Source organism: Glycine soja, chromosome 18, assembly GCF_004193775.1.
Source record: "Glycine soja cultivar W05 chromosome 18, ASM419377v2, whole genome shotgun sequence".
Taxonomy (NCBI): domain Eukaryota; kingdom Viridiplantae; phylum Streptophyta; class Magnoliopsida; order Fabales; family Fabaceae; genus Glycine; species Glycine soja.
In genome coordinates this window covers 20526135-20547249 of record NC_041019.1, presented here as the reverse complement: position 1 = coordinate 20547249, position 21115 = coordinate 20526135, and the positions used below count along the sequence as shown (strand labels likewise).

Genomic DNA, 21115 nt, shown 5'->3' with positions numbered 1-21115 from the left:
TTGAAAACAGAAATAAATGTATAAAATCCCAAAAGTAAAGTTTTTTTTAACACACCCAAAAGATAAAGATATGCATGTATTAATCCTAGCAACTCAAACATATATGTTATGGAATGAAATTTAATTTTTCTCAGAGTGAAAGAGCTCAAATTTGGAAAATCTGAAGAATAAATTAGACAACAATTGATTGATATAGCTAGTAGCAAGTAGCAATGAAAAAATTAGGAGAAGTTGAATTTTTGTTCAAAGAAGAAAAACTACTACACGCATTCACAGTGTAAATGTCTTTAATGCTGTTATCCAATTATAAAACTAACAAAAAAAATTATTTTTAGTTGTATTAAGTACCTTCAAATCATACCAATACTTTTTTATTGACTAATAATGTATACAATAAATGGCAAATTTCCCCAGATGGGGTGCTTTTAAAAAGTATTTCCCCAAATGGGGTTCTTCTGAAATATTTTACATGGGGGGGGGGGGGTTGTTTTCTACGTAAACTGCATGGGAAACATAGCAAACCGTCATTGCCAATGGCGAGTTTGCTGAGCATCTCCCACGTGGCAAGGAAAACGCCAGTGGTGATGGCGATTTCGTACCAGCTGCAAGTTGCCAGCTCTTCTGGCGAGTCTGTGCTTCGTTTCGGAAATCACTAGTTTGACTAGTGGGTTGGCTTTGCAAGGGGAGGTTCAGGCGTAGGCTAGGCGGTGCAGCTACGGTGCAGGTGCAGTTGCAGCAGGCGCAGAGAAATTGCCAGTCATGGTGGCGATTTGGCTATTTTCAAAAAAAATTTTTGGCCTATAAAGCAATGCAGGTTGTGCTCCCTTAGTCTGCTTCGTTTTTGAATCTTCACTCTTCACTGCATTGCTTCTTCTGCCATTGCTGTTTGCTTCCAGTGCTCCCTTATTTTCTTGCTACGTTTTTTTTCCAGAGTGAAGATTCAAAAATGAAGCAGACTAAGGGAGCACCTCCTGCATTGCTTTATAGGCCAAAAATTTTTTTTGAAAACAACCAAATCGCCACCATGACTGGCGATTTCTCTGCACCTGCACCGTAGCTGCACCGCCTAGCCTACGCCTGAACCTCCCCCTGCAAAGCCAACCCGCTAGTCAAACTAGCGATTTCCAAAACGAAGCACAGACTCGCCAGAAGAGCTGGCGACTTGCAGCTGGTACGAAATCGCTATCACCACTGGCGTTTTCCTTGTCACGTGGGAGATGCTCAGCAAACTCGCTATTGGCAATGGCGGTTTGCTATGTTTCCCATGCAGTTTACGTAGAAAACAACCCCCCCATGTAAAATATTTCAAAAGAACCCCATTTGAGAAAATACTTTGTAAAAGCACCCCATCTAGGGAAATTTGCCTACAATAAATAGTACATCCCTATTAAACTTTTCAAAGAATTGTGTTTCGAAATATTTATGGTGTGGAGAAAAGAAAATGATATATAAAATGTGACCCCACACGAAATAGTCAAAGAAGAGAAAAGGAAAAAAAAATACAAATAAAAGGAATCTAATGATTGTGCAGTCATGGGTTGCTTTCAAAGCAACGTGTTAAAAATGGTTATTTTGTATTATTAATGGTCACGGTTAGTTAGTCAAAAACAGCTTCTGCCTCTCATTCACTGGCAGGTACAAAGATTCCCAGTGTCAGAGATATGCCACTGATGAGAATGATACACCATTCCGTAGTACTAATTGCTATAAGGACTTTCCGTGTACCGTGTGCTTCATCAATTCGGGAAAACTGTTATAAATTGAAGGGTACGTGAAAATCAAATGAAATGAAGTGGTCCATGTAGAAAAAAGCATACGCAAAAGTTTTAAGTCTCCAAAACCGAAGTTGCAGTTTTAGGAGGGCACGAATGAGTGGTTAGGGTGTGGTAGATTGGCATAGAACCCTTGTTAAGACCAGTGCTTGGGATTATGTAGTTGTTTGGAAATATGGGGATGACCCAACAAGGTACTAGCACTACTATTACAAATAGCCATTTTTTTCTTTTTTCTTTTACTATTTTTTCATTTATTGGGGAATCAGGGTTTAGCGCATTTTGATCACTGTGTAGGTTTATTGAGTGGGTAGGTTGCTGTTGTAGTGGGAGTTGCATTGATGTGGTGAAGCCTGAAGAGGAAAAGGCTGAAGTGTGCAACATGGCTCCCATTTGCAGGGATGACCATTTTCATTTTCAGCATCCAGTTAGAACAAAGGCTTGTGAGGCTCTTGCTCAGCTTCCTTTTGCATTGTCTCTGTATTCTGGGTCTCTCTCTCTCTCTCATTCTGACTTATGTTTGTGTGTGTTTAAATATTTACTATACATGTATGTAATTTTTTTTTTTGTAAATTTGGCCAAAGAAAGGACTAATGATAGTTAATTATCTGGCTCAGTGTGCATGGAGGTTGCCATATCACAACAATCAAGATGGATTACCCAGGTGGTAATTTCTATGGACTAAAATATCAGACAAATTACTGTTTATTTTCTTAAACTAGTCCTTCTCCATATGCTGGCTTTTTATTTTAAATAAAAAGGCTATTTCTGGGATGAAAATTAGGGAAGGTTCACTGAAGTTTGAATCTTGTCCCAGATAGATAACCTATTTCATCCAAATACCAAGTGACTATGTTACAATTATTCTTTTGAGTGATTCTTTTGTTTTTCAGCTGATACAAGTTTAATGCAATGAAGGGATTTTTTTTTTTTCCCTCTTGTTCTTTTGATAAAGGGGTCACATACTTACTCTCCATTCTAGCAAGAAACTTGCCATTTGTTGCTAGAAACTTTCTTACATTGGTTAAGTGCTAGTAAAGGCACAACTAGTACCTCCTTGGGTTCTTTGATGGCTATTGCAAATTACTTTCTTCCCTTAATCTGATTAATTAGCTTTAGCTATGACCTTTGTGTAAATTTTAATACACGAACATCCAAAATCAGTGGCAACCCTGATAACATTTCAGGCTGAAGCAATTACCTTCTCAAAGTAACTCAAAAGTTACATAAAAAAATTAATATTGCACAACAGTTGTCAATTTGTCATGGATACAGGAAAATATTTTACATTTTAACTGTGATTATTAATGGTAGCTCACCATGTTTAATAGGATTATAATTTATAAACTAAAATTCTCACTGTTTTGGCAGGAATCAATTGGAACCCAAGTTTTGGTCCCTATTTTTGGTGGTCTTATTGAGCTCTTCACTGAATTTGGTAGAATATAAATCTTGATACTTGTTAACAACACCTCTGATTGAAAACTCTTATGTTAATGAAGTGCTCATCTTTCTCAGATTCCAATGGATATGAATATCATAGAGCTCATAACAGCACATGGTTGTGTCTCTTCAGAGCAAGAAACCATATCTGCACAGAGCTACACCAGTCTGAACATCAATGAACATCTGCCATTAAGGGAACAATACTCACAGTGGTGTTCACCACACATGTAAACTTTAACTCCTAGGGTCCATCAGCCTGCAACAAAACAATGCAGCTCCCATCCTAGCATTGAAGGACCCTCCAATGGGTCTAATCCTTCAACTGAAGAACCATCATTTGATTCAAAGTTTGTTGTTTTGATTCCCAATGAGTATCTGAAACCACAAGTTAAAATATCTCTCCTATCCCCAAAACTAAAATGCCCAAGTACAACAAAACTTCAGGGAAACGGCAGAGAGGTTTGACATCCCATTGTAGCAATGATGACGATGATAAATCAAAATCGGTCAAGGAGTCTCAGAAGGAAGTTTACCAGGCTAAAAATCTTGTCACAGAGAGGAATAGGAGGAACAAGATAAAGAAAGGGCTTTTTACTCTGCGGTATCTAGTCCCAAGGATAACCAAGGTAGATAAACGGCATAACTTAGAAGCATATTTATAATGCTTGGCCTTCTTAATTCTGACTAATATCTGATAGACTAAATTTTGGCAGATGGATAGAGCTGCAATTCTTGCCGACGCGGTTGACCATATAAAGGAATTGCAAATGCAAGTAAGAGAACTTAAAGATGAGGTCAGGGAATTGGAAGAACAGGAATGCGAGAAGAACACACCACAATTGAGGATAACAAAAGCCAAAAAACAAGAAGGAACCGGAAGTAACCCTCCTCTTAATCAAAGTTCTTCTGGTTGCACTAAAAAGATGCAAATGGAGGTACAAGAGTTTGCATAACCTCCTCACTGTTCTCTCTAAATCATAGATGAAACTAAATTTCAATACATCCTGTCTTTGTGACTCTAAGTAATCTTTAACACGTTAGCAGGTGCAAGTAGAACTGCATCACATTAGCAAGACAGACCACATTTGATGGCAGAGTCCTTAACATTCTGACGGTTAAGGTAAGAATATAAGAATTCATAGCGAAGTGCATTAATTTGCTGAATATAAGGAGCACCATAAAAATACATGAGCTAATTTGCGGTAATTTGGCTCAGGACTCCAAGTCCAATACAAAACACTTATCACATTCCAGTTTGGGTTTATAAATTAGATATGGCTCCACTACTCTCTTCCCTTCCAAGAGGGATTACACAATTTTGGGAGAGACCAAAAAAGTAGGAAAGATTTTATTCATGGGAAAAAAATGTAACCTGCATCATTTAAAAAGTTAGGTGGATTAGAACTTTTTTCGGAAAGCATTCATTTCATCCTTCTGTCTCACCACCTCTCTCACAGTCCCCCTTCACTATATTAGTTCATAGGATCCCCTTTCTGATGCAATGACATTAAATTTTGACCTCAACAAACTTATCTTTTTACACGCTGCCAACATACAGGCCATAGTTCTAATCCATGTAAAACCAGAAACATTTATGGCTTGTGGTATGATGATCATGCAATGTTGTCATGGTCCATTAGAAGAATTTGGGGAATCTAATTGGGTTAAAAGCAGCAGCCTCTAACGCCATACGTCTATACTCATTGGTCTCTGTTGCGCTGCTATGTGTGCTTTCCCTCAATCCCTGTTTTCATTCAATACTGCTCCTATGCATGTTGATATCTCTAGAATCAAACTCGCCACTAGAACTATGCTGTATCAATTCTTGTTGGGATCCTCTTGAGGTCATTGAGGTGTTTCTTGACAAACTGTATTCTCTACTTACCATATCAAAATCAGAATCATCAAAGGTGCCATTGGCCATCCTCCTGAATAGCATAATTGCTTTATCATATTGGCCAGAATCATAAACCGTGCTATGACCATATTTCATCCCATTAGATATATCAGAACTTTCGTCTCCACAGTCCAAGGCTCTTACCACCTGATATCAACCACAAGATGCATTAGTAAATATTATCGATGTATCAAATGAAAAAAAAAAAAAAACACTGATGTTATTAACTCCACTGAAAATCTTTTCATGTAGCTGTTATATACAGGTTACATTACAACAGAAACGTTTCCTTCCAAATACAACTGTCATAACAGATTGCCAGATATATAACTAACTAACTAACCCCTAGGTGTAGTATCTAATAATATATGGCTTAAATGAGTTGAGATAGAATTATTAGAAAGATAGTCATGAAAAATGAAAAGAAGCACAAGCTTAAATAGTAGGTGGATGTTTTGATGCACAACATCATAGCTCTTTGGTATTGTTATCACCTGAACCATACGAGGCCGTCTAAGAGCAGAGTGGCGAACACAAGCTGCAGCTGCCTCAATCATTCTGAACATTTCACTCTCCACAAAGTGTTTTTTGAGTCTTGGATCTGTTAGATCACTAAAATCACGTGTCTCAATTGCACGAAGGAGAAGTGGACGAGCCTGTAGGCACAGGACAATCTCATAAGAGTTAGAATAACCAGAGTCATCAGTTGAACATGTTAACTTGTGACGCATAGTTTGATTATTGTAAAGTGAACTATTAAAATTAGTAATTTTATTCATAAACTTGATTTCTATTTTTATACTATTGTCTCTAGTACTCATCAAAAGGAAAGTGAAGAGATAAGGGAAGGAAAAAAGAGAAATGGGTGTTTTATACTTTCCTGGGGATACACCTATTTCCATTGGCTTGTATATGTACATGTTTGAGAACAATTAGTTTTGTGGAAATAATAATTTTTTCTAAGGCTTTTAAAGAAATTAATAAAAATTAGCGAATTTTTTAAATAACTGAATCAAATGTTTCAAATGAGTTGTACTACAAAACCATAATGGGACTTGTGATGATGGAAGGGAAGAGAGAAAGAGAGGTGAGAAGTGAGTGTGGAAATTTAAAGAAATGGGCATTTACATATCATTAATTCACAAAAGTTCTATTATAAAGGCACCATGGGGAGAAATTTTTATATGGTTTAGTATCACCACAAGTTTCAACCAATCTGCCCATGATATATAGCCGAGTTTTATTAACTCTTTCTCCTAAATTAAGAAGTTGACTACATATCAACCTGGAGATTGGTCGATACCATAGACACGTGATGATTCCTGATCATTCAATATTGTCTTCCCGATAGGACATGCAGAAATGGGATACAAAGGGAAGAGAGTGAAAGATGTATAAACACTTTTTGCAAAAAGGAGAGTAAGTATCACATTTCAAAATATGTAGAAGGTATATTCTTACCCACTCAACCAAACTCTCATCTCCCAAAGGCTGAGTTTGATCAACGGGTTTCCTTCCCGTTACAAGCTCAAGGAGGACAACCCCAAATGAGAAAACATCTGATCTGTCTGTTAATTTTCCACTTGTTGCATATTCTGGAGCCATGTACCTGTAATTGAAGCCAGAAATGAGTTTCTGTAGTAATTTAATTGGGCATTATTGAAAAAGGTTTTCCGGCCGGCAAATGCATCTACATTATTAAAATATTTTGATGGATCCCCGCAGATACGACATGTGGTAGTAGAATCAAACCTTAAAATTTTAATAAGACCTTTTCAAAACAAAACTTAAGCCACCCTCATTAAAGTTGAATTTATTTTCATTCACTGCAAGTCCCAATCCCCCATGATAATCTATATACATTAGTATCCTTTCTTTATGTTCAGGAAAAGGAAACATACCCAAAGGTTCCCATGACCCTAGTTGATACATGGGTATTGGCAGCATCAGCTAACCTCGCAAGTCCAAAGTCAGCAACCTGTGCTAAAACAAGGGTGAATTACCATCCAGACTTCGTATTTAGAGAAAACTAATGTGCCTAGATTGAAAAATAAATTTCACCATAGTACATGAACAAAACAAAATGTATGCATACCTGTGCCTCATAAGCATTATCCAAAAGTATGTTTGCGGACTTTATATCTCTGTGAATAATCTTTTGGCTGCCTAGAGATAGATAAAATACTTTAGTTATTCATAGAAATGAAAAATTAACATTGACATAAGAAATTTTGAAATAAAATAAGAAATATAAAAATCCAGAAGTTTGTTGCAGGCAGTTGTCTTCCTAATAAATAAAAAAATCATGCGCTATATAATTCCTTAGTTAGGTCCTCAAAAAGGTTGAAAATATGCTTCCTCTTCTAAATGTCTACTTTGTATTTGTGATAGTTGGAATAGTTGCTAACCTCCTACCCAAAATTTACTTCTGTTTGTTGTTACAAACACACTGGTGTTCGGAGAAATGTTCAAAAGAGCGAAGCATAGTCAATAATTATGTGATCTCCTTAAGATACAATGAAACATAAACAGATAAGTGACTCAAAAGTAACAACGATCTTTCTTAAAGCGTGAAATGAACTTCATAACACTATTGAGATCTAAGAGGTATTCATATTGTAACTTGTAAGATCTTCTAGGCTTTAGGATAGTTCTCTGCTTCAGAAAAATTTTATACATCAGTGCATAATCTTCTCGTAACTTCCATCAAACATCAAGCAAAGTTAAGGGATGAGAGGATAACAAATTAAGAATTATTGAATTGTTGGCCCATAATTCATGGAGAAAGGGTAGCTAGGAGTGTCTTCAGATAACAGAAAATTATGACTCACTCGACAAGGATAAAAGGAGTATTTCAACACATCACTTGAAAAACACATCATATAATGAGTTTAACTGAACCCACTTAAACCATCCGGGTTCCGCCTAATATTTGTCAGAAATTAAAATTAAATTGTGCAGTTCAGATTTTCTACACAACATTTGCACACTCATTTCCCCAGTTGTCAAAAGATTTTTAAAATGTTGCATTCCACTTGAAGAATATAGAGGTTCTGTTTAGATAAACTTTTTTTATAAGCACTTATGGGAGAAGAAAATAAATACAGATATGCTTACAGTCCTCATGCAGATATGCTAGGCCCTTTGCAGCACCTATTGCAATCTTTAGCCTCTTGGCCCAATCTAACACCGGCATTCCACTTTCTGTAATAATACACATATGATCATGAGAACCAAATGAAATACAGAGAAAACATGAACTCCATTATCATTTTCGAAGAAAAAATCAAGGGAAACTCACGTTACCATGCAAGTGATGATGGAGTGTTCCATTAGGAACATACTCATAGATAAGAATTCTTTGCTGCTCACATATGCAATAACCAACTAATGCCACCAAATGTCGATGATGAACACGGCTGATGATCTCCACTTCAGCCTTGAATTCCCTTTCTCCCTGTCCACTGCCAGCCTTAAGCTGCTTTACTGCAACTGTTTTTCCATCTGGCAGCCAACCTTTGTAAACACACCCAAACCCTCCTTCCCCAATAACATTTTGAGTAGAAAATGCATTGGTCATTTCCATAACCATTTCATAGGTAAAAACTATCTGAACACTTTTGAACTGAGCTGAGTCGAAAGAAGCGCCTAAATGTTGCATGCTCATATTCCCATTTCCATAGTTGTTTGCAAGGGGAGGCGATGGGATAGGCTGCTGTACATAGTAATGCCCATTAGCACCTGGTGGCCATCACAATTAGACAAGAAAATCAAATGTAGCAAGGCAGTGAATAAGTAAAGAGAAATGCTGATTGGTATGAAAACTTAGTGAAAGACATGTATGAAAGTGAAATTTCTCTCTCTCAACAATAATTTCTCTCCCAGGATAAAAAATTATTTGTTACAAATTTCCAGAAAAAAAACTCATTCATACCAAATAGTATTGCTGAGAGCTAAAATGACAACTTTATATAATGGTAGTTGATATTATTCTTTAATCAAAACCTGCATTTTTCAACCACTGGAGTTATCTTAAAAAAAAGAAATTATTAGGTAATCTCAAAGCATCGTGCGTTTATGATCCTAGACAATCTCTATTCGACGTATTCAAGTTTTTCAAGTTATTAGAAAGAATTAACAACACTTCATTAGGTGTCACCCAGAGATTAGTTAGGACTATGATGGTTCTTGCTTGACCACCTTTTTATAGAAGCACAACAATCTAGGTTTTATACTTTTATCCTAAGTACGAAAAATGACTACAAATGATTTACCTGATTTTACATGAATTTTAAAGGGTGGCATATAGGGTGTAGTATAGGCATCCCTTCTTGATTTTTTCTTCTTAAACACGAAAACAAGAGCTACAGCTACAGCAACCAAGGCAACAGCAAAAATCCCAGCGAGTGTGTAACCAACATATTTTCCTGAATTATCACCAGAAGAGGTTTGATTGGGAGAAGAACCTGTTGAGTTTGTATGGGAAGCAACACCATGCTTATGGTGACCTGATCGTGACTTCTCAGAGGTTCCCTGGGTTGAATCATTGGAGGGTGCATTACGCCGCGAAGAAGGTCTATCAGGGGGAGGTGGAGCACGGAATTGTGGTGGCGACGATAATGGTTGCAACGGTGGTGGCCACTGTTTACGTGGATAATAAGGAGGAGGAGGAGGAGGAGAAGGATTGCCATTGCGCAACGGCACTGATTGTGATTGTGGCGGTGGTGGCGGTGGCGATGAAGGTGGTGGCAATGAGGGTGGTGGTGGTGATGGCGGCAATGGTGAGGGTGGTCGCAGTGATGGTGATGGTAATGGTAGAGGTGGCGGTTGCGGTGATGGTGGTGGACTTAAATATTTAGATGGTGGTGGCGACATAAACGGTGGGGGAAGTTTTAGCCAAGGCGGTGATAATATTGATGGTTTCAACTGAGGCGGCAGTGGCAGTGGTGATGGCCGTGGGGACTTGGACGGAGCACTCTCCCGAGAATCTGAATCAGGAGGCTTTGGAGATGGAGCCGAATCCTTGTCATCATGAGAACTCTTCTGTTTCCTTCTATCTTTGTTAGGTATAATTAGATGAGAAGAATCATCGTCCTCTTCGGTATGTTTTGTACTCATCTTAATATATAGATATATATATATATATATAAAAATTCTCAGAATGGCAAGAAAATTGAAACCCCTTCACCTCCCGTCTTTAAACGGAGGTAAAGTGTATGGAAATGTAACAGGTTCCGGAAAACCAAACCTAGGTTTTGAGAAAAGGAATAAAACAAAGCAAGAACATGGATTGTTGTTGTAGTATGTTCCAGCATGGATTCGTCGATCCGCGCAAGTTCGACGAACAGAATTGGCAGCTCGATGATGCAACGCGTTGATGGATGAGAGAGAGAGAGAGTGTGTGTCTCGATTGAACGAAAGGGAAACCAAAAGAGAAAAACAAAAATGTTGGCCATTGGAAAATCATCCATCACGAGCCCTACAATCTCTCTGTGCTGGATGGTGTTTTTTTAGGGGAAGAGGCACGTAGATTGTGCTGTTTCGTATTTTCTTAGATTCTTGTTTTGCTTCTTCGGTTATGTTTTGGTGCCGCCGTGTTCTTCTTCTCCATGAATCTCGGGTTACCGCGCAATTTAAACTGGGTTATTGACATATATCTGTTTGACCCGACCGAGTCCATGAGCTTCTAAGTTTTAACAATGGCCTGCTCCATAATAAATGAGCTTTAAAAAAAATTTTATATGATGGTTAAACGGACTGCTCCATTTAATCCATCATTTTATACAAATCAAATTAGGGGTTTCAATTAGGAATGAAAACAGGATGAGGCAGGTATGGGTAAAAGTCACCCGCTACCTACCCTACTTCTTGTACGGTACCATTAAATAGATACTCCGGATATTTTTAACTGGCGGATATTCACATGTATTCATGAATATTTAAACAAAAATTAAAAACACTTATTATAATTTTTTATTTATTCTAATTCTTTTAGTAAGTTTGTTGATTTTTCAAATTAAAAACGCTTCTATTTAATTGTTTAACCATAACATATCATGTATGATAAATTTATTAATTTTTAAAATAATTATCTTAAAATAATTCAAAAGTCAACAAACTAACTCGATAAATTATACATTTTTATTTAATCAAATTATTATTTAAATTATTTGAAAATAATTATTTCAAAAGTTAATAAATTTATCATACATATTTTATATTGTAATTGTATAGACATTAAATTTTTTAATTTTAAAATAATTTTATTAGTTACAAATAAAATAAATACATAAACCTTGGATTATTCTTGTTTTGGTTCCATAGCTGCCGTTTGCACCAACCCCTTTTTTATTTATTTCGAAATTGCTCAATCAGGATGTGCCTTACATTTACAGTATATCGTCACTAGTGTCCAACTATTAGTATTAAGAATTAGCCTACAAGTTGAGATCGATACGTATACTTTTGAATTCACATAATGCCTAATTCTATAGTATATACCATTAATATTAAGAATCAACACATTTTGCATTAACCCATATTTTATTATTCTTTATAAAAACATGACTTTTATAATTTAATTTGTTTCTTAAAAGTTTAAAATAAAATGTAGAATTTAATTGGAATATACTACCTTTTGTCCTATCTATAAGAAATAAGTTGCGGTTTAAAATAAACTACTTGTTTCTTATAAAAAGAAACGAGGTAGTATTAATTATATTTTTATAATTTCATCTCATAATACAACTTTTTTTAAAAACACTATATTTAAGTATCTAAATATTTTAATATTAATGGATTATGAGTACTCGTGGATATAGGTACTATGATATCCTTTCCTACTCGATTAACAAATGGATAGTAAAAATAATCATACTTGTTACCCACGGATACCCATTTAAGATATTCATTTACTATCTGTTGGGCATATTATCTGCAGTTACCTAAGGATAAGGATGTGGATTTTTTTGTGGTCTCTATATCCAACTCAACTCATTTTGGTCTACCCCATTTTGACCTGCCCAAAAACAAACTCACAACAAGCCAACCTTTCAGTCACCAATTCTTATTATTTTAAGGTTTAATTATTCATTTCATTCCTATAGTTTTTAAATTTATTTATTTTAATCCTTATAGTTAATATTAATCAGTGAATGTTTTAGTTCTTAAAGTTTAGTGAGTAGATTTTTTAGTTCCTAAAGTTTACATTTTAATTCCCAAAAGACCATTGTCATTAAAAAATTTTAACTCTGTTAGTTTAAGAATTTTAATGGCAAGAACCTTTTGGAAATTAAAATGCAAACTTCAGGGATTAAAAAATCCACTATAGGGACTAAAAGGAATAAATTTAAAAATTATAGAGACTAAATGAGTAATTAAACCTCATTTTAATTAAAACGACTAGGCAGACCCGTTTCACCATCCTACTAAGGAATTTTTGTATTGTGGATCATCATATGTTCATGGTTTTGGCTTAAAATCATGTGGCATGTAATTAAATTTTTTTAAGTTTCTTATAAATTGAAACTTTTAGTTATATTTCTCGTAATGGATGAAATTATAAATATATGGATCATATAATAATTTCTCTCTATTGTCAATACAAATTTAATTTTTGTAACACAAAAAATCTTTTCACTAAGTTTATAAGCATTCATATTTTTAGTAAATGTTGCCCTTACATCAGTTTATAAATATGCACAAGAAAGGATGAAGGGGCTAATAGATATTTAACTTTTGAATATGTCATTACAACAAATGTCTTATAGTTCGTGAAGCTCATTAATATTAATTGTTTTTTTTTTCAAATCGGTCTACATTTTTAAAGGCAACACTACTAAAAAAAGCGCTTTCTACATCGGTCATTCAACGACGGTTGTATGTAACCGTCTTAAAATATGCGTCGATGGCATATTCGTAATTAAGTGGGAAGAAACGACGTTGTTTCTGCATGACCGTCGTAGAATTCAAACGTAATGACAAAGTTGTAATTATGTGATTATGATACAACAACGGTCTTGTCTAAAGACCCGTCTTTGTATCTTGTGGTTTAACACTTGGTTGACACGTGATTCAAGTGTTACGATACAAAGACGGTCTTGACTAAGACCCGTCTTTGTATCCTAAAGTTGGTTTCACGTGGCGGGCACGTGATGTTCCTCGCTAACATACAACGAAGGTCTTGCCTAGAGACCCGTCTTTGTATCATGTGGTTTAACACGTGGCTGACACGTGATTGAACTAGTTACGATACAAAGACGGTCATCACTAAGACTCGTCTTTGTATAGTTACACGTGGCGGACACGTGATTTTCGTCGCCACCGTACAAAGACGGTCTCGACTAGGACCCATCCTTATATCTTAATTGGTTTAATTTTGTATCTTTGGCGCCTGCAGGTCGAAACACTACGCCCCCCCCCCCCCCCATTTTCCTTTGCCCTACCTCACTACGCGCTTACCCCTTCTCCGACGTCGTAACCTCGTTCTCCTATGCCATACCTTACTGCGCACTTAGCTAGCAACCCCAACTTCTCTCTTTGTCGTAACCCCCTTCTCCTTTGTCGTAACCGCATCAAAGTTGAGGCCGCATTTAGGTAATGTTTGTCGTAAGCCCTTCTCCTTTGCATTGGTTGATGGAATGTTCATTCATTCAATTTTGTCTCCTCTCAGGGCGTGTCAACAGTGGTTGTGGGTCTTCTACTACTCCGCAACACATTTCGGTGAAGCTGAGCCCCATTATAGGTAATGTTACTTCCTATAAAACCTCGATAAATTTTTAAGCAGTGGGTGAAATATAAAAGGGTAATGGCAGGAATAAAATAGCACATTGATCCTATTTGTTTTTGTTGTTATCCTGCTTTTGAAAGGAACAAAAGTAATTGGTCAGCTTGTTTTTGTTGATTTGAGAATTTGCTTTCATTTGTATTCGTGATTTATGTGGAGATATATTAGCTAAATTTGAAGGTCAAAGAATTTGACCTGATGTTATGGTAATGTTTGTCCAAGTTATTGTTATTTGATAGCATCCTTTTTAGACTTCATAGCTGAAGGCTCATTTTGGAAGCAATTCAAGGACTTACTAAGGTCAATGTAAGTACCTCTGTGTTATCCGTTTTCCATCATGTTTTTGTAGAAGCAAGCTTCATGATGATGAATCAAGTTGATTCAAGTAGTTTTGATAATGACAAAGATGATGACAAAAAGCCCTAAGAATGATTTCAAGATTGAGTCAACAAGTTCAAGATCAAGATTAATTTCAAATTTCATGAGAAGAAACCAAGAAGATTCAAGAATCAAGGGAAGTTTGATTTCAAAATTCAAGAGAAGAAATCAAGAAGACTTCACAAGGGAAGTATTGAAAAGATTTTTCAAAAAACAAACATAGCACAGTTTTGTTTTTCAAAAGACTTTTTCTCAAAATTTTCTAAGTTACCAGAGTTTTTACTCTCTGGTAATCGATTACCAGTTTCCTGTAATCGATTACCAGTGGTAAAGTTTGATTTCAAAAGCTTTTAACTAAATTTGCAACGTTCCAATTGTTTTTTAAATAGTGTAATCGATTATAATATATTGGTAATCGATTACCAGTGTATCTGAACGTTGAAATTCAAATTCAATTGTGAAGAGTCACATCTTTTCATAAAATGCTTTGTGTAATCGATTACATGGTTTTGGTAATCGATTACCAGTGACAAGTTTTGAATAAAAATCAAGAGATGTAACTCTTCCAATGGTTTTCTCAAGATTTTCTCAAGGTTATAACTCTTCCAATGGTTTTCTTGACCAGACATAAAGAGTCTATAAAAGCAAGACCTTGACTTGCATTTTATGTACTTGATATAACTTTTTACACAACTTTTTGAACATCTTCTTGAACTTCTTCTTCTTCTTCTTTTGCCAAAAGTTTTCTAAGTTTTCCGGTTTCCAAACTTTGTTCTTTCACATAAAACAAAAGTGTGTTATTCATCTTTTTCATTCTCTTCTCCCTTTGCCAAAAAGAACTCGACAAGGACTAACCGCCTGAATTCTTTTTGTGTCTCTCTTCTCCCTTTTCCAAAAGAACAAAGGACTAACCGCCTGAATTCTTTTGTGTCTCCCTTCTCCCTTTTCAAAGAATTCAAAACGACACAGTCTGGGAATTCTTTTGATTCTTTCCTTTCCCTTAAACAAAAGATTTCAAAGGACTAACCGCCTGAGATATCTTTTGTTTCCCCTTCACAAAGTTTCAAAGGACTAACCGCCTGAGAACTTTGTCTTAACACATTGGAGGGTACATCTACTTGGGTTGTTGTAACTGAGAACAAGAAAGGGTACATCTCTTGTGGATCAGTTCAAGTTGAGGGTACATCCACTTGGTTGTTCAAAGAGAACAAGGGAGGGTACATCCCTTGTGGATCTTTGCTTGTAAAGGCTTTTACAAGGTTGAAAAGAAATCTCAAGGACTGCAGGTCGCTTGGGGACTAGATGTAGGCACGAGTTGTTGCCGAACCAGTATAAAATTCTTGTGTTTGTCTTCTTCTTCCCTACACTCTTTAATTTCCGTTGTGCACTTTAATTATCGCTTTTACTTTTGGTTGAGTTTCTATTTTTGTTCTTTACTTTCTTAACATTATAGTAAAAGCCTAATTGTATCTAGTAACATTAAGAAGGATAGATTTTTAATTAGTAAAGGTTCATTAATAATTAATTCAACCCCCCTTCTTAATTATTTCGAGGCCACTTGATCCAATAGTTTTGATTTGAATCATATCCATGGATATTTTTTAGTTTGTATACGAACATGTATTTGCAATATGTTGTATAGATTTTATTCGCCATGACCTAATTGGTGTGTCACTGTCATGCATTCGCTTCATTGATGTTTAGTAGGCCTAATTGCCTACTGAGATATATATTGATAGTATGTACGAAATTATAGGTTGTAATATCAAGATATTCTACACCCCCTTCCCCTATGCGGAGATGAAATAAACCACTTTGATTTAGCCATATTCCTCATTTTAATATCCCCGTTTAAAGAGGTTGGTTTGTTGTCATACCCTTGGAATGTCAACAACCAATGATCAATTTAACACAATGCAAGTTGTGTTGTGGGATTTTTTGGGATTTTTCAAGACTTTGGGTAAAGTCCTATTTCTATCATCAATGATGTTAAACAATAGGTTCAAAAGGGGGTCACCCAAATATGAATCCTTCTCAAAAGTGAGTAAATGTCCAAGTGGTGGGACTGCACCAGATATAAGAGGATTATATGAGATGGTGAACATGCTAAGTTGATCGAAGCGTGCCAAAGTTACGGGAAATGCTACGGAGAAATTGTTACAAGACAAATTCAGTAGCTGTAGACACTTCATGTTGCCAATATCACTTGGAAGTTCACTAGAAAAATTGTTTCTGGTCATGTTCAAGACTACAAGTGGCAAACCTACCATCTCTAGAGGGAATTTCGCACTGAACTTGTTATCCCCAAAATGCAACATGCTGAAGTTCAGCATGTTCCCAATTTCTGAAGGGATTTCACCACTCAATTGGTTCCCACTTAGCTGAATATACCCTACTATGTGTGAAGGTTTACTTAAAAAATTATTTCTCCAAGTCTTTTCTGATTGCATTTTATTATTGAAAGATCAAAGACTCGAGTCTTCAATGGAAGTCTAAGATTGTGTTTAAATGAAGCTAATAGAAATGATGTGAAGACTTTATTTAGAGTGGAAAGGGAGAATTTTATTAAATCCTAGTTCAAACTATTTCAGCATATGTGATGAGTTGATTTCGAACTCTAAATCATATTTGTTCCAAAATTATAGGAATGATCATTAAATTTTATTGGAGCGGTGGTGCGAAAAAATGGAAATTACATTGGATGAATTGGGAAAAGGTAGTGGAGCGGTGGTGCGAAAAAATGGAAATTACATTGGATGAATTGGGAAAAGGTAGTTAGTTATGCCAAAAATAGAAGAGAGAGTAGGCTTTAAATCACTTAAGGCTTTTAATGGAGCACTATTAGCCAAACAATATATGGTTATTATGGAGGCAACTCATAGAAACAAGAAAATCCTTCATGGATAAGGTTATTAAGGCCTATTATTTTCCAAAGTCAAATATTTTCAAACAACTAAGGGGTATAGACCCAGCTATGCATGCTGAAGTAATTTGATATCATAGAAACTTTTTGAGAAAGAGAGTCATTGTAGGGTTCGCCATGGAAGAAAACATCACCATCTGAGAGAAAATTAGATTCCAATTTTTAGTGATTTAGACCCAAAAGCGGGCCACGACATGCCATGACTGCAGTATTTGGCATGCAGAATATAGTCCTTTTCAAGAATGTCTTCAAGCAACAAAATATGCTATGTAAATTATCATCTTTTTTGCCTCTCTGGTGCTTACTACACTGTCTCTCTGTGAGGGTTTTGTTAAACTTGTTTTCTTCATTTCTCTTAGGCTTCTTAAATTATATTTGCATCCAATATTTTTGTGTTACAATATAAAGCTGTTGGACATCTATGACAGCCAATTCCTAGGTTACATAGGCACACAAAGACAACATCAAATACTAACTTCAAACCACTTTAAAAGTTCCCCACACCAGTAACCCATGTAAACAGTGATAAGATGGAAATTGTCCTTAAAAGCATTGTTATTAGTTATCACTTTGTCACTCTATCATTTACAACCTATCAAAATGACATTTAGTATTAGGTAGTCTACCAATTGATTTACAACCCTGGCTAGATAATATCAAGTTCAATCTGCTTTGCCCATTTGTCCGGTCTCTCATTCTTATCAACACTCTTTGAGCTTTAATAGCATAAGCAAAAGGCCATGTGGAGGCATAGGAATGCACTTGATTTTACAAATCAAAGTTTGGTGTGGGAGACTATATTGCAAGGCATCATATTCTTGTCTTGGGGCTGGTTGGAGGGCTTAACAAAGGACATTGACCACCCCTATGCGCAATGTAATTGTTTTGTTTGAAGATGTGTAGATACTACATATGCCCAAAATGTTTAAGTGTGGTATTTAAATCCGCGATAACAGTGGTGGCATTTTCTTTAATGCCTTAAACACTGGAAGTCAAAGTTTCTTTCCCTGAATTTTATTCTTGATATTACATTCCGATTTTTGACTCTATGACTTGTTAGACATTAAACTGTCTTTGTTACATGTAATACAAAAGCCTATAATCAGTACCACGTCAGTTATCTCCTCAACTCCTTTCCAAGTTCCATAATGCATGTTTCATTGTGGCTCACAATACTGAAATGCTTTTGCTGCCAGCTCATGTTTGTGTAAGTCAACATTAAAGATAGTTTTTCCCCCTGATTTGTTCGTTAAACGAACATAATAAGCTCCATCTCATTTCATTGAAGTTGTCATTGTCTTAGTCATTTATATTCTTAAAAGCATCTATCTTGGTATGTGAGTTAATCCCACTTTTATTTGTAACTTTGTTGTTCATATATAACTATTATTGTCCATTATAAATATGTGCATTTTGAGTGAACCCTAGTTTCCCGTTTGAGATTCCATACCATGATTAATACGAATAGTTTGGATTAGTTGTGGTATGGAATCTTGAATTGTCCATTTGGACAGTTTGGGAACTATCCTTTTTTAGTTCATTCATATTTATAGGTTACGTATGGTGTGTTATATTTGATAAAATTTCGGTTGATTGCGTATTGCATTATTCTTCAGGTGCATACTTGATTGTGGTCTATTGATTTGAGCGCTTTCATTTTGTGTACTTGGAGACCAATGCGAAATGCTGCCGAAATTTCGTTAAATTTCACATACCATACTTAACTTGTACATATGAATGTGTCGCAACCTACCCTTCGGCGGGAGGGCGACGCGTGACTCGCGGGATGCGTGTTCCACGAAAGGAATACGCGCGGAGTCGCCACCAACGTTTATTTGAGGAAAACGTCGGAAAAACCGGAAAAGACGCGATCTACGAACTTTTTAGTGAAAGGTTCGGGAGTTGTATTTACGTACGGGGAAGGTATTAGCACCCCACACGCCCGTCCCAAGGGACGGCAGCCTTTAATCGAATGTGCAAACATGACTTTGATTTTTATGTTCCCTTTTATGTTCTTATATCCTTTATACCCTTTTTATATTTTTCTTTTTGTGTGGTCGACAAGGGTGTTTCCCTTTGCTCCTACGTATTCCTCAATTTGGGATGAGAAAATCAGACCTACGTAGTTCTTTCGGAACAAAGTGTTTGGTTTAAGTTTGTTTTTTGTCTTTTTTGCAAAATATGTTTTTTATTTGAACAAAAGGTCATTTAAGGTGTTGGACCATTAAACGGTCTTTTGATTTTGAAAGGAGAGAAACGTTAAGGCATTGGACCATTAACGATCTCTTGTTTTTGAAAGGAGAGAAACGTTAAGGCATTGGACCATTAACGATCTCTTGGGGTGGTCGACAAAAGCGGGGCTTTTGCTCCTACGTATCCTCAATTGCGATGAGGAAATCAGACCTACGTAGTTCTTGCAAAAGCGGTAAAGTCACATGTTGATTTTATGCTTTTGAACGGTCCATGTTAACCGATAAAAGCAAAGAGGACCGTTTAAGGCGTTGGACCTTAAAACGGTTTTTAGTGATTTTCGGACAAAACTTGATTTGTGAGTCTATTTTAGTCTTAGTTTCACTTTGGTTATTAATCAATTCATTCAAGGAAACTTCCAAAGAAAAACGTCCGATTGATTTTTTTAATTTATTTTATTCAAAGATATTTTGATTATTTTATTATTATTTTTCAAGATATTTTGATTATTTTATTATTATTTTACTTTTTTTGGTTTAACCGAGGTTATAGCGTGAACGATCGGTTAGATTTCGTTTTAACAGTGATTAAACGAGATTACAACACAAATGATCGGTTGAAATTCATTTTATCATTTATTAGATGAGAAAACGGCTTAAATAAATGGTTAAAGCACGTTAAAAACGGAAGAAAAGAAAACTGAAAGTAAACGAAATTAAAGTGAAAGTAGACAAAACAAGAAATGAATTGAAAGTCTCGAATTCGAAAACTTACCCGTTGAAGAACGAAGAACGAACGAAGAACGGATGAAGAACGGTGAAGAACGATGAAGAATTTCCACAGAATCGCTTACGGAAGCGTTTCGGAAGCGCCTCGGCTTAGATTTTCTTCACGGAAACGATTTTTCCAAGCAAATTCGAAAGAGAGAGAAGTGCCAAAGGGGCTGAACATTTTGAAACAGCTCCCCCCTCCCTATTTATAGAAAAAAAGGGAGGTGCTTGCCGCCCAAAGACTTAATGAAGAAGATTTCTAAGCGCACCCGAATTACTAAGTTCACCCCCCTTTTCGTATTTTACGGAAAAGTTACGGAAGCCTTACGGAACTGTTTTCGAATTTGATTTTCATCTTTTTTCTTTTCCCTTTTACCAATGTTAAGTGGAATATGCTTACCCAAGGTTTTCGGAAATTTTACGGAAGTATTACGGAAGCCGCGGAAGCCCCGAAAACCATTTTTCAAAAACGTGGAGGAGCTTGCCGCCCAGTTGCTTCCTCCTTAAGCAACCCAACTTCCAAAATGTTCTAGAAGGGCCTAGATTTGAATTGCTATTTACACCCCTATCTTGATAAGTTCACCCCCTTACCTTTTTTGGTGATTTTTTTTTCGTAAAGTTACGGAAACTTACGAATCTCGTAACGATACTTGTTTTCTTTCCGTAATGTTACGGAACCTTGCGGATTACATAATCATCCCCCTTTTGACTTACGGAATGTTACGGAATCTCACTTAATTATGCAACGATGCTTCCATTTGATTTCCGGTGTGTCACGAAAACTTACGGATTGTGCATCAATATTTTTTGGTTTTTTGGCATGTCCTGGAATTTCATAAATTGCCTAATGATGGGTGCCAAGCACCTCACAAGGACCAAAGAATGGTCGCATGTCATCAAGCAAAGGTCCCCGGACGAAATTAGGGTATGACAGAATGAACCAAAAAAGGTTGT

General features: G+C 36.1%; 3 protein-coding genes across 3 annotated transcripts; 1 reads left to right on the top strand and 2 right to left on the bottom strand.

Moving 5' to 3' along the window:
- The first annotated feature begins 533 nt into the window (after positions 1-533).
- LOC114397076 (transcription factor bHLH90-like) lies at positions 534-4264 on the top strand. Its single transcript, XM_028359201.1, has 6 exons — positions 534-628; positions 2070-2261; positions 3144-3210; positions 3291-3445; positions 3613-3844; positions 3932-4264. Exons 1-6 carry the CDS (start codon positions 534-536, stop codon positions 4169-4171), a joined length of 981 nt encoding a protein of 326 aa, XP_028215002.1. The 3' UTR covers positions 4172-4264.
- Positions 4265-4357: 93 nt separating this feature from the next.
- On the bottom strand, positions 4358-8880 carry LOC114395951 (proline-rich receptor-like protein kinase PERK12). Its single transcript, XM_028357818.1, has 7 exons — positions 8422-8880; positions 8233-8319; positions 7211-7281; positions 7017-7093; positions 6577-6724; positions 5610-5771; positions 4358-5262 (listed from the first exon to the last, which is right to left on the bottom strand). The coding sequence occupies exons 1-7, from the start codon at positions 8780-8782 to the stop codon at positions 4969-4971; spliced, it is 1200 nt and encodes a 399-aa protein (XP_028213619.1). The 5' UTR covers positions 8783-8880; the 3' UTR covers positions 4358-4968.
- A 477-nt stretch (positions 8881-9357) lies between these two features.
- On the bottom strand, positions 9358-10285 carry LOC114397075 (pollen-specific leucine-rich repeat extensin-like protein 2). The gene has a single exon (XM_028359200.1). It carries the CDS (start codon positions 10231-10233, stop codon positions 9358-9360), a length of 876 nt encoding a protein of 291 aa, XP_028215001.1. The 5' UTR covers positions 10234-10285.
- Positions 10286-21115: the final 10830 nt, after the last annotated feature.